Below are 15,672 nucleotides of genomic sequence, written 5' to 3' on the forward strand. Positions count from 1 at the left end.
GACAAAAAGTTCCTCCCTCCCTCCTCCCAACATCCTGTTTCCTGCAGAATCAAATCAAACACAGAAACAACATTAGCGCTGCCTGCAAATTGAATCAAAGCCGCTCTAAAGATTCATCCCAAAATCCATAACCTCACATGCACTGACTTCACAGTCCTACCCCCAACCCCAGACTCTCTTCTACCCACCTACTGTGCAATATTGATATTTAATATTTAATACTTTTGATAATTCTGTGCACTTTACAGTTTTTCTTGATTGCTTTGATACAGCAGTCAACTCAAACTCCACATTTTCAAAACAGTTAACACACAGGCCGAAACAGTGGCACTCATGGTCAAAATGACACATTTTGTTTGCAAAAGGCTCTAACTGTGCCAAAACATTTAAAATATGCAACAAAAGCAAATTTTGCATTCAAACAACACAACTTGCAAACAAGTGTATGAGCTCTTCCAATCAACCATTACACAGTGGACAACAATATACAAAATACAGCACTCAGTGTGAATCAGTGCATCATTGCTTGTCATTGTAGCCTATTACTGTACGGAGCTTTCATGCCAGAGCCATTTGTTGTCAAATTTGCCTTCTTGCCAAGAATTGGATCCAGAATCGGAAATGATTTGATGCAAATTGTATTGATTCCATTGATTCTTATTTTCAAACTGTGGCTGAAAACTCAAATACTGTAAATATTACACAAAATACATGTAAACCAAACCAAAATAAAATCTATTAGAGTATAAGAAATGCAAGAGGTGTCTTCTGCTCTAAATAAAAAGACAGGAAACTGGTTTTCAAACGGTAACCACACGACGCGAAATTAAAGCTGGGAAGCAGGTTGCTGTGAGTCGACTTTTAAAATGTAATCTTTGTTTTGCTTGATTTGCTAAATTCTCAGATTTCTAAGGAAATATTTGTTGCCTTTGTAGGGCTTTATGAGGACCAAACTGTAAGAGAGAAGACTATATGAGACAGGGAATAATACAGTCAAAGATATTTGACTTTTTCGAAATAAAAGCATGAAAATAAGCTCTACATGTCCGGCCCTTGATGGGATTCTCCTTTAGTGAAGTTGAGTTTGACACCCCTGGCCTAAAATATATAGCATCTCAGAACTGTGCACCTTTCCCCTTACCCCCTCCTCCCCCCTTTTCTTCTTTTGCACTACTTATTTTATTACATTGTTGACACTGGAAAGGAGTTGCTTTTAATCTTGTTGTACATGTGAATAATGACAATAAATGGCATTATATTCTGTTAAACAGCAGGGGGAGCTTTCAGGCCAGATGCATTCAGTTCTCACAGAAACAGCTGAAAACTAGACACTAAGTTCATAAACTCTTTCATCTCTACTTGGAGAATTAACACAACTCTTTATACACACCTTTATTCACGTTTTGGATATATTGTACAGAATTTAACATTAACTCACCTGTTCAGACTGCACCTTGGCCCAAAATGAGTCAGTCCTCCCCTGAAAAACTCTCCCATAAGTGTGTGTGTGTGTGTGTGTGTGTGTGTGTGTGTGTGTGTGTGTGTGTGTGTGTGTGTGTGTGTGTGTGTGTGTGTGTGTGTGTGTGTGTGTGTGTGTGTGTGTGTGTGTGTGGTGAGTTTCCTGTTTTCCTGATAGAGTGACATCTTCATTAAATCTTTTTGGATGTTGTCATCTGCTGTTGACACGCAGAATTACAAGTTTAGAGACAATTTACATCTTTGTTAGTTTTGTACAAAAAAGCGACAAATAGACGAAACAAAGGCGACAAAAACACGACATATAGACAAAAAAAGGGCGACAAATAGATGACATAAAATGCGACAAATAGACAACAAATAGACAACAACAAAAAGGCATCAAAAGAATGACAAAAAAACGTCCTGTATTACAACAAAACATTTATTCATATATATTTTCACAGTACGAATGAACGGAAAAAAAAAATACATTCGTCGGTTTCTTTCTGCTTTCAATGTTATAAAAAAAAAAGAAAGTGACAGAAGTCAAATATTACAGGATACAAAGGCTAAAGGAAAGGAAGAGGATGATGACAGGAAGGAAGATCATTACATAACATCTGAATCGCAGGTTACACAGAGTTCAATCTGACATTTAAAAGTCTGAATTAAATCCAAAACTGACTGACTGATCCTCAGACTAAAGAGTTTTTAATCCTTGAGGTGGAGGGTGTGTGTGTGTGTGTGTGTGTGTGTGTGTGTGTGTGTGTGTGTGTGTGTGTGTGTGTGTGTGTGTGTGTGTGTGTATGTGTACGTCTTCTGATTAAGTTTAAACAGAGAAAAGCTGCTGCAGATAAAACAGCTCCAGCTGTTTGGAGCTGAAGACTTGAAGGATTTTGGCAAGAAACTAAAAACAAAGTCTCTAAATTATTTAAATTCGTGCAAATTTTGGTCTCCTTTCTTACATTTTAAATCATCTTAAAACCATCAGATTTATGTTGTTACACCTACAGCTCAACCCTCATGTCGTCCTCGACCCTTTGACCCATTCTCAAAACTTCTGTATCAGAAATATGGGTTTCTTTTTAACCAAATTAATCAAAACATTAAGTACAATTGTAGGTACTCGATTACTACTTTCATTGAATTGTGGGTATTCAATCTCATAGCATTTGAAAAAATTAAAATGGTTTCAAAACCTGAACTAAACTTTGACATCCACACGTCTGAGATTCTCCACCAACATACGTTCCTCAAATATTACTCAAAATCATTCATCATTTCAAAATTAGGTCTAATCTCCTAGAAATGAGATTTATTGACCATGAATTCCAAAAATATGTGTACAACTATTGGCAAAAAAGTGACAAAAACATTGAAAAAAGTGGCAATGTGGCCGGGTTGGGTCAATGGGTAGAGCAGGCGCACATACTGTATACTGAGAGGTTTATGCCTCGACACAGAGGTCCAGGGTTCGAGTCCGGCTTGTGACGATTTCCTGCATGTCTTCCCCCTCTCTCTCTCCTCTGTCTCACCTAGCTGTCCTATCTATTAAAACAAAGGCGGAAAAAGCCACCACACCCCCCAAAAAAAAAAGGGTCACAACACAACACAAGGGTTAAAGCAAGGTTTAGTTGAGTCAGTTTTAGATTTCCAGAGACCAGCAGGCTTTTCCGAAGATCTTTGGGAGGAAAGTTTCTGGATGTTTGGGTCTAGAAGGGAAGATTCTGGTCTTTGGATCTAGGAGGGTAGTTTCTGGATGTTTGGGTCTAGGAAGGTAGTTTATAATCTTTGGATCTAGGAGGGTAGTTTCTAATCGTTGGGTTTAGGAGGGAAGATTCTGGTCTTTGGGTCTAGGAGGGTAGTTTCTAATCGTTGGGTTTAGGAGGGAAGCTTCTGGTCTTTGGGTCTAGGAGGGTGGTTTCTGGATCTTTGAGTGGTTAACCCTCGTAGGACCGGTCGGAGTGGGAGATACATCCGTTTCACGGAAGCGAAACGGAAGCGAAATTAACCCTAACCCTACCCCTAACCCTACACCTAATCCTACCCCTAAAGACACCTAATCCTACCCCTAAGAGGGTAGGATTAGGTGTAGGGGTCTAGGTGTAGGGTGTGGGTGTAGGGGTTAGGGTTAATTTTGCTTCCGTGAACCGGATGTGTCTCCCACTCCAACCGATCCTACGAGAAACCAGTGCATGCAAAAGGTTCCTAGATATGTATCGCATGTAAACAAACCGGCATTGGGGGGAATACACTATCTCGCCTGCAGTCGGAATGGAAGGGGTTTGATGCAAATTAGCGACAGTCGGCGTTAAGGGGCTAATCTTTGGGTCTAGGAAGGTAGTTTCTAATCTTTGGGTCTAGGAGGGACGTTTCTGGATCTTTGGGTCTAGGAGGGTAGTTTCTAATCTTTGGGTCTAGGAGGGAAGTTTCTGGTCTTTGGGTCTAGGAGGGAAGTTTCTGGATCTTTGCGTCTAGGAGGGAAGTTTCTGGTCTTTGGATCTAGGAGGGTAGTTTAGGAGGGTAGTTTCTAATCTTTGGGTCTAGGAAGGTAGTTTCTAATCTTTGGGTCTAGAAGGGTAGTTTCTAATCTTTGGGTCTAGGAAGGTAGTTTCTAATCTTTGGATCTAGGAGGGTAGTTTCTAATCTTTGGGTCTAGGAGGGTAGTTTCTAATCTTTGGGTTTAGGAGGGTAGTTTCTAATCTTTGGGTCTAGGAGAAAAGTATTTGATCTTTGGATCTAGGAGGGTAGTTTCTAATCTTTGGGTCTAGGAGGGACGTTTCTGGATCTTTGGGTCTAGGAGGGTAGTTTAGGAGGGTAGTTTCTAATCTTTGGGTCTAGTAGGGACATTTCTGGTCTTTGGGTCTAGGAGGGATGTTTCTGGATCTTTGGGTCTAGGAGGGACGTTTCTGGATCTTTGCGTTTAGGAGGGAAGTTTCTGGTCTTTGGGTCTAGGAGGGTAGTTTAGGAGGGTAGTTTCTAATCTTTGGGTCTAGGTGGGACGTTTCTGGATCTTTGCGTCTAGGAGGGAAGTTTCTGGTCTTTGGGTCTAGGAAGGTAGTTTCTAATCTTTGGGTCTAGAAGGGTAGTTTCTAATCTTTGGGTCTAGGAGGGTAGTTTCTAATCTTTGGGTCTAGGAGGGACATTTCTGGATCTTTGGGTCTAGGAGGGTAGTTTCTAATCTTTGGGTCTAGGAGGGAAGATTCTAACCTTTGGGTATAGGAGGGTAGTTTCTAATCTTTGGGTCTAGGAGGGTAGTTTCTAATCTTTGGGTCTAGGAAGGTAGTTTCTAATCTTTGGGTCTAGAAGGGTAGTTTCTAATCTTTGGGTCTAGGAGGGTAGTTTCTAACCTTTGGGTCTAGAAGGGTAGTTTCTAATCTTTGGGTCTAGGAGGGAAGATTCTTATCTTTGGGTCTAGGAGGGTAGTTTCTAATCTTTGGGTATAGGAGGGTAGTTTCTAATCTTTGGGTCTAGGAGGGTAGTTTCTAATCTTTGGGTATAGGAGGGTAGTTTCTAATCTTTGGGTCTAGGAGGGTAGTTTCTAATCTTTGGGTCTAGAAGGGTAGTTTCTAATCTTTGGGTCTAGGAAGGTAGTTTCTAACCTTTGGGTATAGGAGGGTAGTTTCTAATCTTTGGGTCTAGGATGGTAGTTTCTAATCTTTGGGTCTAGGAAGGTAGTTTCTAATCTTTGGGTCTAGAAGGGTAGTTTCTAATCTTTGGATCTAGGAGGGTAGTTTCTAATCTTTGGGTCTAGGAGGGTAGTTTCTAACCTATGGGTCTAGGAGGGTAGTTTCTAATCTTTGGGTCTAGGAGGGAAGATTCTAACCTTTGCGTCTAGGAGGGAAGTTTCTAATCTTTGGGTCTAGGAAGGTAGTTTCTAATCTTTGGGTCTAGGAGGGTAGTTTCTAATCTTTGGGTATAGGAGGGTAGTTTCTAATCTTTAGGTCTAGGAGGGTAGTTTCTAATCTTTGGGTCTAGGAGGGTAGTTTCTAACCTTTGGGTCTAGGAGGGTAGTTTCTAATCTTTTGGTCTACGAGGGTAGTTTCTAATCTTTAGGTCTAGGAGGGTAGTTTCTAATCTTTAGGTCTAGGAGGGTAGTTTCTAATCTTTGGGTCTAGGAGGTTAGTTTCTAACCTTTGGGTCTAGGAGGGAAGTTACTGGTCCACACATGAACCCGCCGGGCATCCTCACATGGTAAAAGACGAGCCGTTTTCGCTGGATCCGTCCACTGAGCGGCGGGTGGACACGTAGATCTCGGAGGTTACCCTGGAGAACCGTCGAGGGGCGATGTATCTCTTCCCCAGACACCACAGATCCTGGACGATCCTCCTGAAGTGGTTCCTGAACTTCACGCCGACGAAGGCATACAGCACCGGGTTCAGGCAGCAGTGCAGGTAGGCGATGGTCTGCGTCACCGTCTTGGCCACTTGCAGGATGTCCGAGTCTTGGCACGACTGCAGCTCGAACATGTTGGCGGTGTCGTAGAGCAACGTCACGTTGTACGGCAAGTGGCAGACGACGAACACCGCCACCACGGCCAGCACCACCCGCACCGCTTTGTGTCGCTGGAAGTTTCTGGCTTTCAGCAGGGTGACGATGATGGCGGTGTAGCAGAAGACCATGACGAGCAGGGGCAGGATGAAACCCACGGCCAGCTGGGTGCTGGGCACCGCCATCTTGGTAGTCAACGCTGTGGTGTTGTCTGTGAACCTAGTATTAGTAGCAGTAGTAGTTTATTCAGTCATCATAAAAACAATAATTATATACATATCACAGTGTAAACTCAAACAGTAAATAATGACTGAAAGCATTACGCTGAAACTAAAGCTCATGCCTATCCTAAGCTACTGCTACTCTTAGGACTGAACACTGGCTGCGTGGCGTTTTCTATGTCTTTGCACACCAGAAACGTGTCTGATGCAGCGCTGCTGATGCTAGCTTTGTCTGTACACATGGATGTTTCCCACTGATAAAATAAAATAATAGTGTGTTTTTCAACTTTATTTTGTCAATATTTTTGTGTTTGTACATTTATTTGCACATATTTCGATATATATATATATATATATATATATATATATATATATATATATATATATATATATATATATATATATATATATTTCAATTCCCTTTCTTGAGATATTAAAGTCCATGTTATTGGTTTAAATTACATTTATGTCAAAACCTAGAGACTCAAAATGTCATTTATTAAATGTATTTGTTTCAAAATGACATATAAACAATTTTTTGTATTCTATTTTGCATGGAAACGCTTCCAACACACTTGCATGTCGCGTGAAAAATAAGCATTGGTCCCATTTCTAGCATGCGCGCATTTTCGGAGCGGTTCGAGCAGCGCCTGAGACGTGCATGTTGCACGCTCTAACCTGTTAACATGGGAGCCGAAATAAAAATGCTCACACCACGCAGCCAGTGTGCAGGAGGCCTAACCTTTTGGCTACATTGAACGCATGATGTATAGGGACCGATAGCGGAGCGTATGTGGCACTGAATGTATCTTTTAACCGTCTCCACCTGCAGCACTGCACGGCGTAGGATTGTGTGAGTCACAGGCGAGACGGAGAGCTTTTGCTTTGGGATTGTTGTTGTTTCTGTTTCAGTTTTTCAGTCGGCACAGAGCTGTGAAACATCAATCTACTGTCAGCTGTTATCAGAGGAATCAAGGAATAAAAACGAAACAGCCAACACGCTCAGTGACGGTCATTCAGTCATTTTCTGTATATCAGTAGTTTGATTTAAAAGAAATAAAGACACTTTAATGATCTATTTCTGTGTGAAGGCTGTGAGAAAGTGGACATGGATCTGGTGAGCAGAAAAAGTTGTTGTTTGGCAGAACTTTCAGTCAAAAGAAGGCCATTCAAGTCCAGCTACAGGTTCAATCTGTTCAATGCTGATTGGTCTGGTGGTGGCGAGGACCCTAAACTATACACAACATGGCCGCTGTTACAACATCTGGTCTGAAACATCTGAAAGAATACGAGTTGTTCATGAAGGAATCTCCAGACAGCAGCCAGAATGCAGCAACTTCAGGTACAGCAAAGGAAGGACAGTCCCTGTTTACTTCATTCATGTGTTTACTGGGTTCATGGACTGAGGATGGGAGGAGGAGTCAGCACAATCTCAACCAGTGGATTCGGTATTCGGCCGAACCCCAAAAATCTGGATTCGGTGCATCTCTAGTTGGGACGTCCAGTCCGCGTATGTTGCGCATCCAATGCAGCCGGCCCGTAAGAAACAAATTCATTGAAAAACGGATAATGTTCTGGCAGAAAATGACCACCTTTTACGTTAAGTTTACACACACTTCTGTTAATCCAAAAAAAAAATGCACAATTCTGTAGATTTACAGTTATATCCTCCGTACCTTTAACAGATGTTTCTGTTTATCCAAAAATCAAAGTACAGAAAAACTCCAGTGAGAAATCATTACAGAAAATTCCTTCATATCAACACAGAATATCAGCCCGTATTTCTACGGACGTTTGTGTGAATATGCCTGTCCTTTGTTCTTATCGATTAGATCTATGGTTGAATAAACGTTGCTGACTGTTAAAATTGCATTGTGTTACAAAAGGGCTGTGTGCAGTCATTGAGGAAGTGGCTGTACTCCGGATGCACTCAGATGACCAGAAGGTGCATTGTGTATCACATAGATAAGCAGAAAAACAGGAAACACTTAAGAGAATAGAAGAGGAAATTGCACCACACAGAAGGCCCCGACTTTGGCATGTGTGTCTGTGAAGTTACCAGTTACTGTTCCCACAGCCCTATGTTCCCACAGCCCTATGTTCCCACAGCCCTATGGTCACACAGCCCTATGGTCACACAGCCCTATGTTCCCACAGCCCTATGGTCCCACAGCCCTATGGTCCCACAGCCCTATGTTCCCACAGCCCTATGGTCCCACAGCCCTATGTTCCCACAGCCCTATGGTCCCACAGCCCTATGTTCCCACAGCCCTATGTTCCCACAGCCCTATGTTCCCACAGCCCTATGGTCCCACAGCCCTATGTTCCCACAGCCATATGTTCCCACAGCCCTATGGTCCCACAGCCATATGTTCCCACAGCCCTATGGTCCCACAGCCCTATGTTCCCACAGCCCTATGTTCCCACAGCCCTATGTTCCCACAGCCCTATGGTCCCACAGCCCTATGTTCCCACAGCCCTATGTTCCCACAGCCCTATGGTCCCACAGCCCTATGTTCCCACAGCCATATGTTCCCACAGCTATATGTTCCCATAGCCCAATGGTCCCACAGCCCTATGGTCCCACAACCCTATGGTCCCACAACCCTATGTTCCCACAGCTATATGTTCCCACAGCTATATGTTCCCACAGCCCTATGTTCCCACAGCCATATGTTCTCACAGCTATATGTTCCCATAGCCCTATGGTCCCACAGCCCTATGTTCCCACAGCTATATGTTCCCATAGCCCAATGGTCCCACAGCCCTATGGTCACACAGCCCTATGGTCCCACAACCCTATGTTCCCACAGCCCTATGTTCCCACAGCCCAATGGTCCCACAGCCCTATATTCCCACAGCCCTATGTTCCCACAGCCCAATGTTCCCACAGCCCTATCTTCCCACAGCCCAATGTTCCCACATTTCTGGGACATTTTCAAAATGAGGTCTTGTGTTCCTACATTTCCTTTCCATTTAAGCCCTATCGTCCCACAAGAGTTTTTAGGGTTAGTGTTAGGTTTAAAACACATGAGGGGTTAGGGGGATAAAATGTGATACAAATTTATGAAAAGGGAAATGTGGGAACATAGTGCCTACTTTTGGAAAGAAATCTTAGAAATGTGGGAACATAGGGCCTAATTTTGAAAGAAAATAGGGCTTTGGCAACATAGAGCTGTGTTACAAAAGGGCTGTGTGCAGTCATTGAGGAAGTGGCTGTACTCCGGATGCACTCAGATGACCAGAAGGTGCATTGTGTATCACATAGATAAGCAGAAAAACAGGAAACACTTAAGAGAATAGAAGAGGAAATTGCACCACACAGAAGGCCCCGACTTTGGCATGTGTGTCTGTGAAGTTACCAGTTTCTGTTCCCACAGCCCTATGTTCCCACAGCCCTATGGTCCCACAGCCCTATGGTCCCACAGCCCTATGGTCCCACAGCCCTATGTTCCCACAGCCCTATGTTCCCACAGCCCGATTTTTCCACAGCCCTATGTTCCCACAGCCCTATGTTCCCACAGCCATATGTTCCCACAGCCATATGTTCCCATAGCCCAATGGTCCCACAGCCCTATGTTCCCACAGCCCTATGTTCCCACAGCCCAATGTTCCCACAGCCCTATGTTCCCACAGCCCTATGTTCCCACAGCCCTATGTTCCCACAGCCCAATGTTCCCAAAGCCCTATGTTCCCAAAGCCCTATGTTCCCACATTTCTGGGACATTTTCAAAATGAGGTCTTGTGTTCCTACATTTCCTTTCCATTGAAGCCCTATCGTCCCACAAGAGTTTTTAGGGTTAGTGTTAGGTTTAAAACACATGAGGGGTTAGGGGGATAAAATGTGATACAAATTTATGAAAAAGGAAATGTGGGAACATAGTGCCTACTTTTGGAAAGAAATCTTAGAAATGTGGGAACATAGGGCCTAATTTTGAGAGAAAATAGGGCTTTGGGAACATAGAGCTGTGGGAGAATAGGGCTGTGGGAACATAGGGCTGTGGGACCATAGGGCTTTGGAAACATAGGGCCTAATTTTGAAAAAAAAATCTTAAAAATGTGGAACCACAGGGCTGTGGGAACATAGAGCTGTGGGAACATAGAGCTGTAGGAACATAGAGCTGTGGGAACATAGAGCTGTAGGAACATAGGGCTGTGGGAACATAGAGCTGTGGGAACATAGAGCTGTAGGAACATAGAGCTGTGGGAACATAGAGCTGTAGGAACATAGGGCTGTGGGAACATAGGGCTGTGGGAACATAGAGCTGTAGGAACATAGAGCTGTGGGAACATAGAGCTGTAGGAACATAGGGCTGTGGGAACATAGAGCTGTAGGAACATAGGGCCTAATTTTGAAAAGAATCTTAGAAATGTGGTAATATAGGGTTGTGGGAACATAGCCACGCTCCCATCACAGTGTATGTAAATTCAAACAGTAAATAATGACTGAAAGGCTTAGGCTGAAGCTAAAGCTCATACATGCCTATCCTATGTCAGATCTACTCACCTGAACTCGCAGACGTGCCTAGGAGGCGTGGAGATAGTCGGCGATTCTTCCTCTTCGTACATGAACGCTTCCACGCTGTGGCTCGGCTCGTACCAGTGGTAGAAGTAAAAGTCCGGGACGGACAGCAGTACAGCGGAGGCCCACACGATGGCGCAGATGACTCGGCTGTAGGCCAGCGAGCGCAGTCTGAAGCTGCGGCGAGCCTGTACGATGGCGATGTACCTGTCGGTGCTGATGCAGGCGAGCAGCAGCATGCCGCTGTACAGGTTCACGCTGTAGGAGCCGCGCAGCAGCTTGCACGCTATCGGCCCCATCGGCCACGCCGACAGCTCGTTGTACACGATGAGAGGCAGCGACACCACGAAGAGGAGGTCAGCGATGGCCACGTTCAGCAGGTACACGTCTGTCATGGACTTGGTCCGCTTGTAGAAGGCGTACGTGGCGATCACCAGGCTGTTCCCCACGAAGCCCAGGATGCAGATGATGGAGTGCACGTACGGGCCGATGATCAGCTCAACGCTCTGGTTGTTCTGGAAGGCACAAGGTCCAATCAGGTCCTCGGGATAGTCGGTATAATTGTAGTTGTCTTCTGTTGGGTACAACATTTCCTGCGCCATCTTCTTCCACTGTAAACAAAGACAGAACAGAGAGAAATGTCAAACTGTGCAGCGAGGATGGAAAAAAGCAAGAAATACATAGGAAAAAAGTGACAAAAAATTACAAAAAAGTTGGAAAAAAACATTGGAAAAAAAGTGACAACATTTTTGTCACATAACAGTAACTGTTATGCACCTTAAAAAATAAAACCATCAAGTAAGAAGACATCTGTGTTGCACCGGCAATTTTTTTGCTATTTTATACTGTTGTGAACTGACAGTGGCCCATTGGTTAATTGTCTTTATTGGCACTGGCCCGATCCAATCAAATCCAGGACCACCAAAGTGCAAAGGGAGGTGCAGAGAGATTATGGGAGAAAAATATTAAGAATCTACAGTCGGATGCCTCAAAATGTGCCAAACCTTCTGAAATGTTTGGGGCTGTAGTAGCTGCTTCAACATCAGCTCCTAATACCCTATTGTCCCACTAGAGCACTGCGCTCCCAGAATGCAGAGTTACTGGTGGTACCTAGACTCTCTAAAAGTAGACTGGGAGCCAGAGCCTTCAGTTATCAGGCTCCTCTCCTATGGAACCAGCTCCCGATCTGGGTTCGGGGGGCAGAAACTGTAATCGCTTTCAAGAATGAACTTAAAACTCTTCTATTTGATAAAGCTTATAGTTAGGGAGTGAGGAGCTGCAGTGTTCACCTATCTGGCCCACCTGCTTCTCTTCATAATTGTTAGACTAATAATACATAACAAAGTAGAGGGAGGCAGGCCAGCCAAGCCCGATCCGCAGGGGAGAGTTCTAAGCCTGAAAAAAGCTACCTCTCCTTATGACCTGTCTCTCTTAGTTACGCTGTTATAGTTACGCTGTTATAGTTCTAGACTGCCGGGGGACTTCCTTCCTTCCTTTGACACACTGAGCTGCTCTCTCCTCTCCCTTTCTATTACTATTACTATTACTATTTGTGTGTATCCCGTCCCAGAAATGCTTGTTACTAATCCTAGCTTCTGGGAGTTTACTCCCGAGTCCTTGTGTTTTTTCCCCCAGCGTATTTCCTTGGAGAACGTTGGCACCAAGATCCTGGTTCCAGCTGTCGCCGTGGTCCTGCTGCACTCCCTGCTGAGCTCAGCGGTGCCCTGCAATGTCATGCTTCTTCCTGCTGAACCCTGCTGCTTCCTGCTGAACCCTGCTGCTTCCTGCTGAACCCTGCAGCTTCCTGCTGCTTCCTGCTGAACCCTGCTGCTTCCTGCTGAACCCTGCTGCTTCCTGCTGAACCCTGCAGCTTCCTGCTGAACCCTGCAGCTTCCTGCTGAACCCTGCTGCTTCCTACTGAACCCTGCAGCTTCCTGCTGAACCCTGCCGCTTCCTGCTGAACCCTGCAGCTTCCTGCTGAATCCTGCTGCTTCCTGCTGAACCCTGCAGCTTCCTGCTGAACCCTGCAGCTTCCAGCTGAACCCTGCTGCTTCCTGCTGAACCCTGCAGCTTCCTGCTGCTTCCTGCTGAACCCTGCTGCTTCCTGCTGAACCCTGCAGCTTCCCGCTACATCCAGTCACTGTTCCATTATTAATGTGACTATTATCACCACTGTTCATCACACCCCCAACCGGCCCGTCAGACACCGCCTACCAAGAGCCTGGGTCTGTCCGAGGTTTCTTCCCAAGAGGGAGTTTTTCCTCGCCACTGTCGCACTGCTTGCTCTTGAGGGAATTACTGTAATTGTTGGAATTGTTGGGGCTTTGTAAATTATAGAGTGTGGTCTAGACCTACTCTATCTGTAAAGTGTCTCGAGATAACTCTTGTTATGATTTGATACTATAAATAAAATTGTTAAAAAAATAGAATTGAAATTGAATTGAATTACCTGAAGTAGAAGAAGGAGGAGAGGTGGCTGACTATACAGAGAAGCAGAAACAGCATCATGACAGGGAAGAAGGCGAGGAGGAGGAGAGTGACCATGACAGGGCCAGGGGAGCGAGTGAGGAAAAGATGGAAGAGAGAGTAGATGACGATGTGGTAAGGAGTAGGCAAATTAACTCTCAGGAAGGGAGAGAGGCTGTCTGTGTGTGTGTGTGTGTGTGTGTGTGTGTTTGTTCTTGTTTAACTATATTTGTGGGGTCCAAAAATCAGGAGTCCAGTATACTTGTGGGGTCCCGACAGCTTTGTGGGCCCAAAATGCAGGACCCCCCAAGTTTAAAATACTGTTTGAGGGTTAAGACTTGGTTTTAGGATTAGGGTTAGAATTAGGTTATGGTTAGGGTGAGGGTAAGGGTTAAGGTTAGGCATTTAGTTGTGATGGTTAAGGTTAGGGTAAGGGTTAAGGTTAGACATTTAGTTGTGATGGTTAAGGTGAGGGTAAGGGTTAAGGTTAGGCATTTAGTTGTGATGGTTAAGGTTAGGGTAAGGGTTAAGGTTAGACATTTAGTTGTGATGGTTAAGGTTAGGGTAAGGGTTAAGGTTAGGCATTTAGTTGTGATGGTTAAGGTTAGGGTAAGGGTTAAGGTTAGGCATTTAGTTGTGATGGTTAAGGTTAGGGTAAGGGTTAAGGTTAGGCATTTAGTTGTGATGGTTAAGGTTAGGGTAAGGGGCTAGGGAATGCATTATGTCAATGATGGGTCCCCACAAAGGTAGTGAAACAAACTGTTTGTGTGTGTGTGTGTGTGTGTGTGTGTGTGTGTGTGTGTGTGTGTGTGTGTGTGTGTGTGTGTGTGTGTGTGTGTGTGTGTGTGTGCGTGCCTAATGTCATATCGACAAGCAGTTTGGCTGTCTGGTAACCTCTCAGTTTAACACTTCATCAGTGAGTGTGAGATAAGACTCATATACATCAAAACTTCACTGAATGCACCTTGCACAATAGGTTTATCTACAGCTGATCATTACTAGGGAAACACTTGTACATTTTTACTCCCCAACTTATTGAAAAAGTTGTACATTTTATTTACAAATTGTATACATTTTAAATATTGCTCGTGTAGTATTCAATTATTTAATGTATATTGTTTCTTATTATTTAATGTATACTCTGTATGTGTGCTGTGTGATATTTTGCTGCTGCAACACCGTTATTTCCCATTTTTTTGGGATCAATAAAAATCTATCTATCTATCTAAGCTTACATTGAAAATGCTAGCGGTTAGCTAGGTTAGTTGGGTAGCTGAAAAGTCTGTGATCTATAAAATCAGTGATGATACAAGCATCAGTGTTCCTTGAATGGCTTTATTAGCTATTGCTATTCAGGTATTTCTTTGTGGCATACACTACTCTCAGCTTAATTGTAGCTTTTGGGAAGGGTTATGGTTATGGTTATGGTATTTAGCAGACACTTGTGTCCAAAGTGACAAAATATTAATCTTACAATAGTTAAAATTAACAGTAAACTGTTTTTAAAAGTTGCTAAGCCAATATTAAGCAAAATAGTAATAATAACAGTAATGGCAATACAATAAATATACAAATCATAACTCTAAGAAAGGAATTAATTATTTAAGTGTAAGATCAACAGATAAGTCTTGGGATCCAAAACGATCACATGAACGCTGAACACTAGGCAACTCATATCATAGCATGCACGCATATCTTAAGAGGACTGTCTGCAGGGAATGTGTCTGACCAATCACGGTGGTTGTGGGCTGCCTGGTCCCAAAAATGTCAGGGCCGATTTGTTGTCCCAGTCCAGCCCTGATGTCTGTATATTGTGGGTCACCACAGTGTCATGAAACACCAATAAACGTCATGAATACAATCCATCATGAAGTTTGTATTGATTTTTAAATACTTGTTATATGAATAAACTCAGTTATTATGGTGCTAAAACAGTCTCATAAGAATTTGTAACTTGTAAAACACAATTCACAAATTAATGCAGAGAGATTTGTATCCGTAAATGTGTATCCGTGTCTGTGCATCTAATTTGTAACTCGAATTTCATCATTTGTAAATTAACTTTCAATGTAAATATATACGTGTAAATCTCCTATATGTGTGGGTACTTTTGAGAGTGTTTTTCCGCGCCGTTTGTGGTCAGAAGCAATTCGTAACTCAGGTGACAAATCACATCATTAGAGACACAGATACGACACAGATTTACGAATACAAATCACCCTGTATTCATTTGTGAATTGTGTTTTACAAGTTACAAATTCTTATGAGACTGTTTTAGCACCATAGTTAAGTTAAGTTATAGTTAGTTATAGTATGATGTTCTGAATGAAGAACTAAATGTAAAAGGTAATAAAGAGGGTCCCGGTGGCGTTGGTTTCCCTCCTGTAAAAAATGCATCAACAACGTCAAGTTAAAATGGGACAAAAATGCCCCAAAATTGTCAAGAAAACGTGTAAATGTTTCTTTACATGCTATTAAATTGAATAAAACACCCAAATCCAACCAAACTAGTGA

General features: G+C 43.4%; 1 protein-coding gene across 1 annotated transcript in view; it reads right to left on the minus strand.

Moving 5' to 3' along the window:
• Window positions 1–5,612: 5,612 nt before the first annotated feature.
• The window catches only part of ccr6a (chemokine (C-C motif) receptor 6a), a 28,556-nt gene continuing 18,496 nt past the window's right edge, over window positions 5,613–15,672 (minus strand). Inside the window, exons 2-3 of the mRNA XM_028605785.1 lie at window positions 10,678–11,303; window positions 5,613–6,168 (exon numbers count right to left, since the gene is read on the minus strand). Of these exons, the coding sequence (XP_028461586.1) occupies window positions 5,646–6,168; window positions 10,678–11,294 (1,140 nt within the window). The 5' untranslated portion in view covers window positions 11,295–11,303 and the 3' untranslated portion in view covers window positions 5,613–5,645. The remainder of the gene's footprint in view (window positions 6,169–10,677; window positions 11,304–15,672) is intronic.

This window comes from Perca flavescens, chromosome 18 (assembly GCF_004354835.1).
Source record: "Perca flavescens isolate YP-PL-M2 chromosome 18, PFLA_1.0, whole genome shotgun sequence".
In the NCBI taxonomy this organism is placed as follows: Eukaryota; Metazoa; Chordata; class Actinopteri; order Perciformes; family Percidae; genus Perca; species Perca flavescens.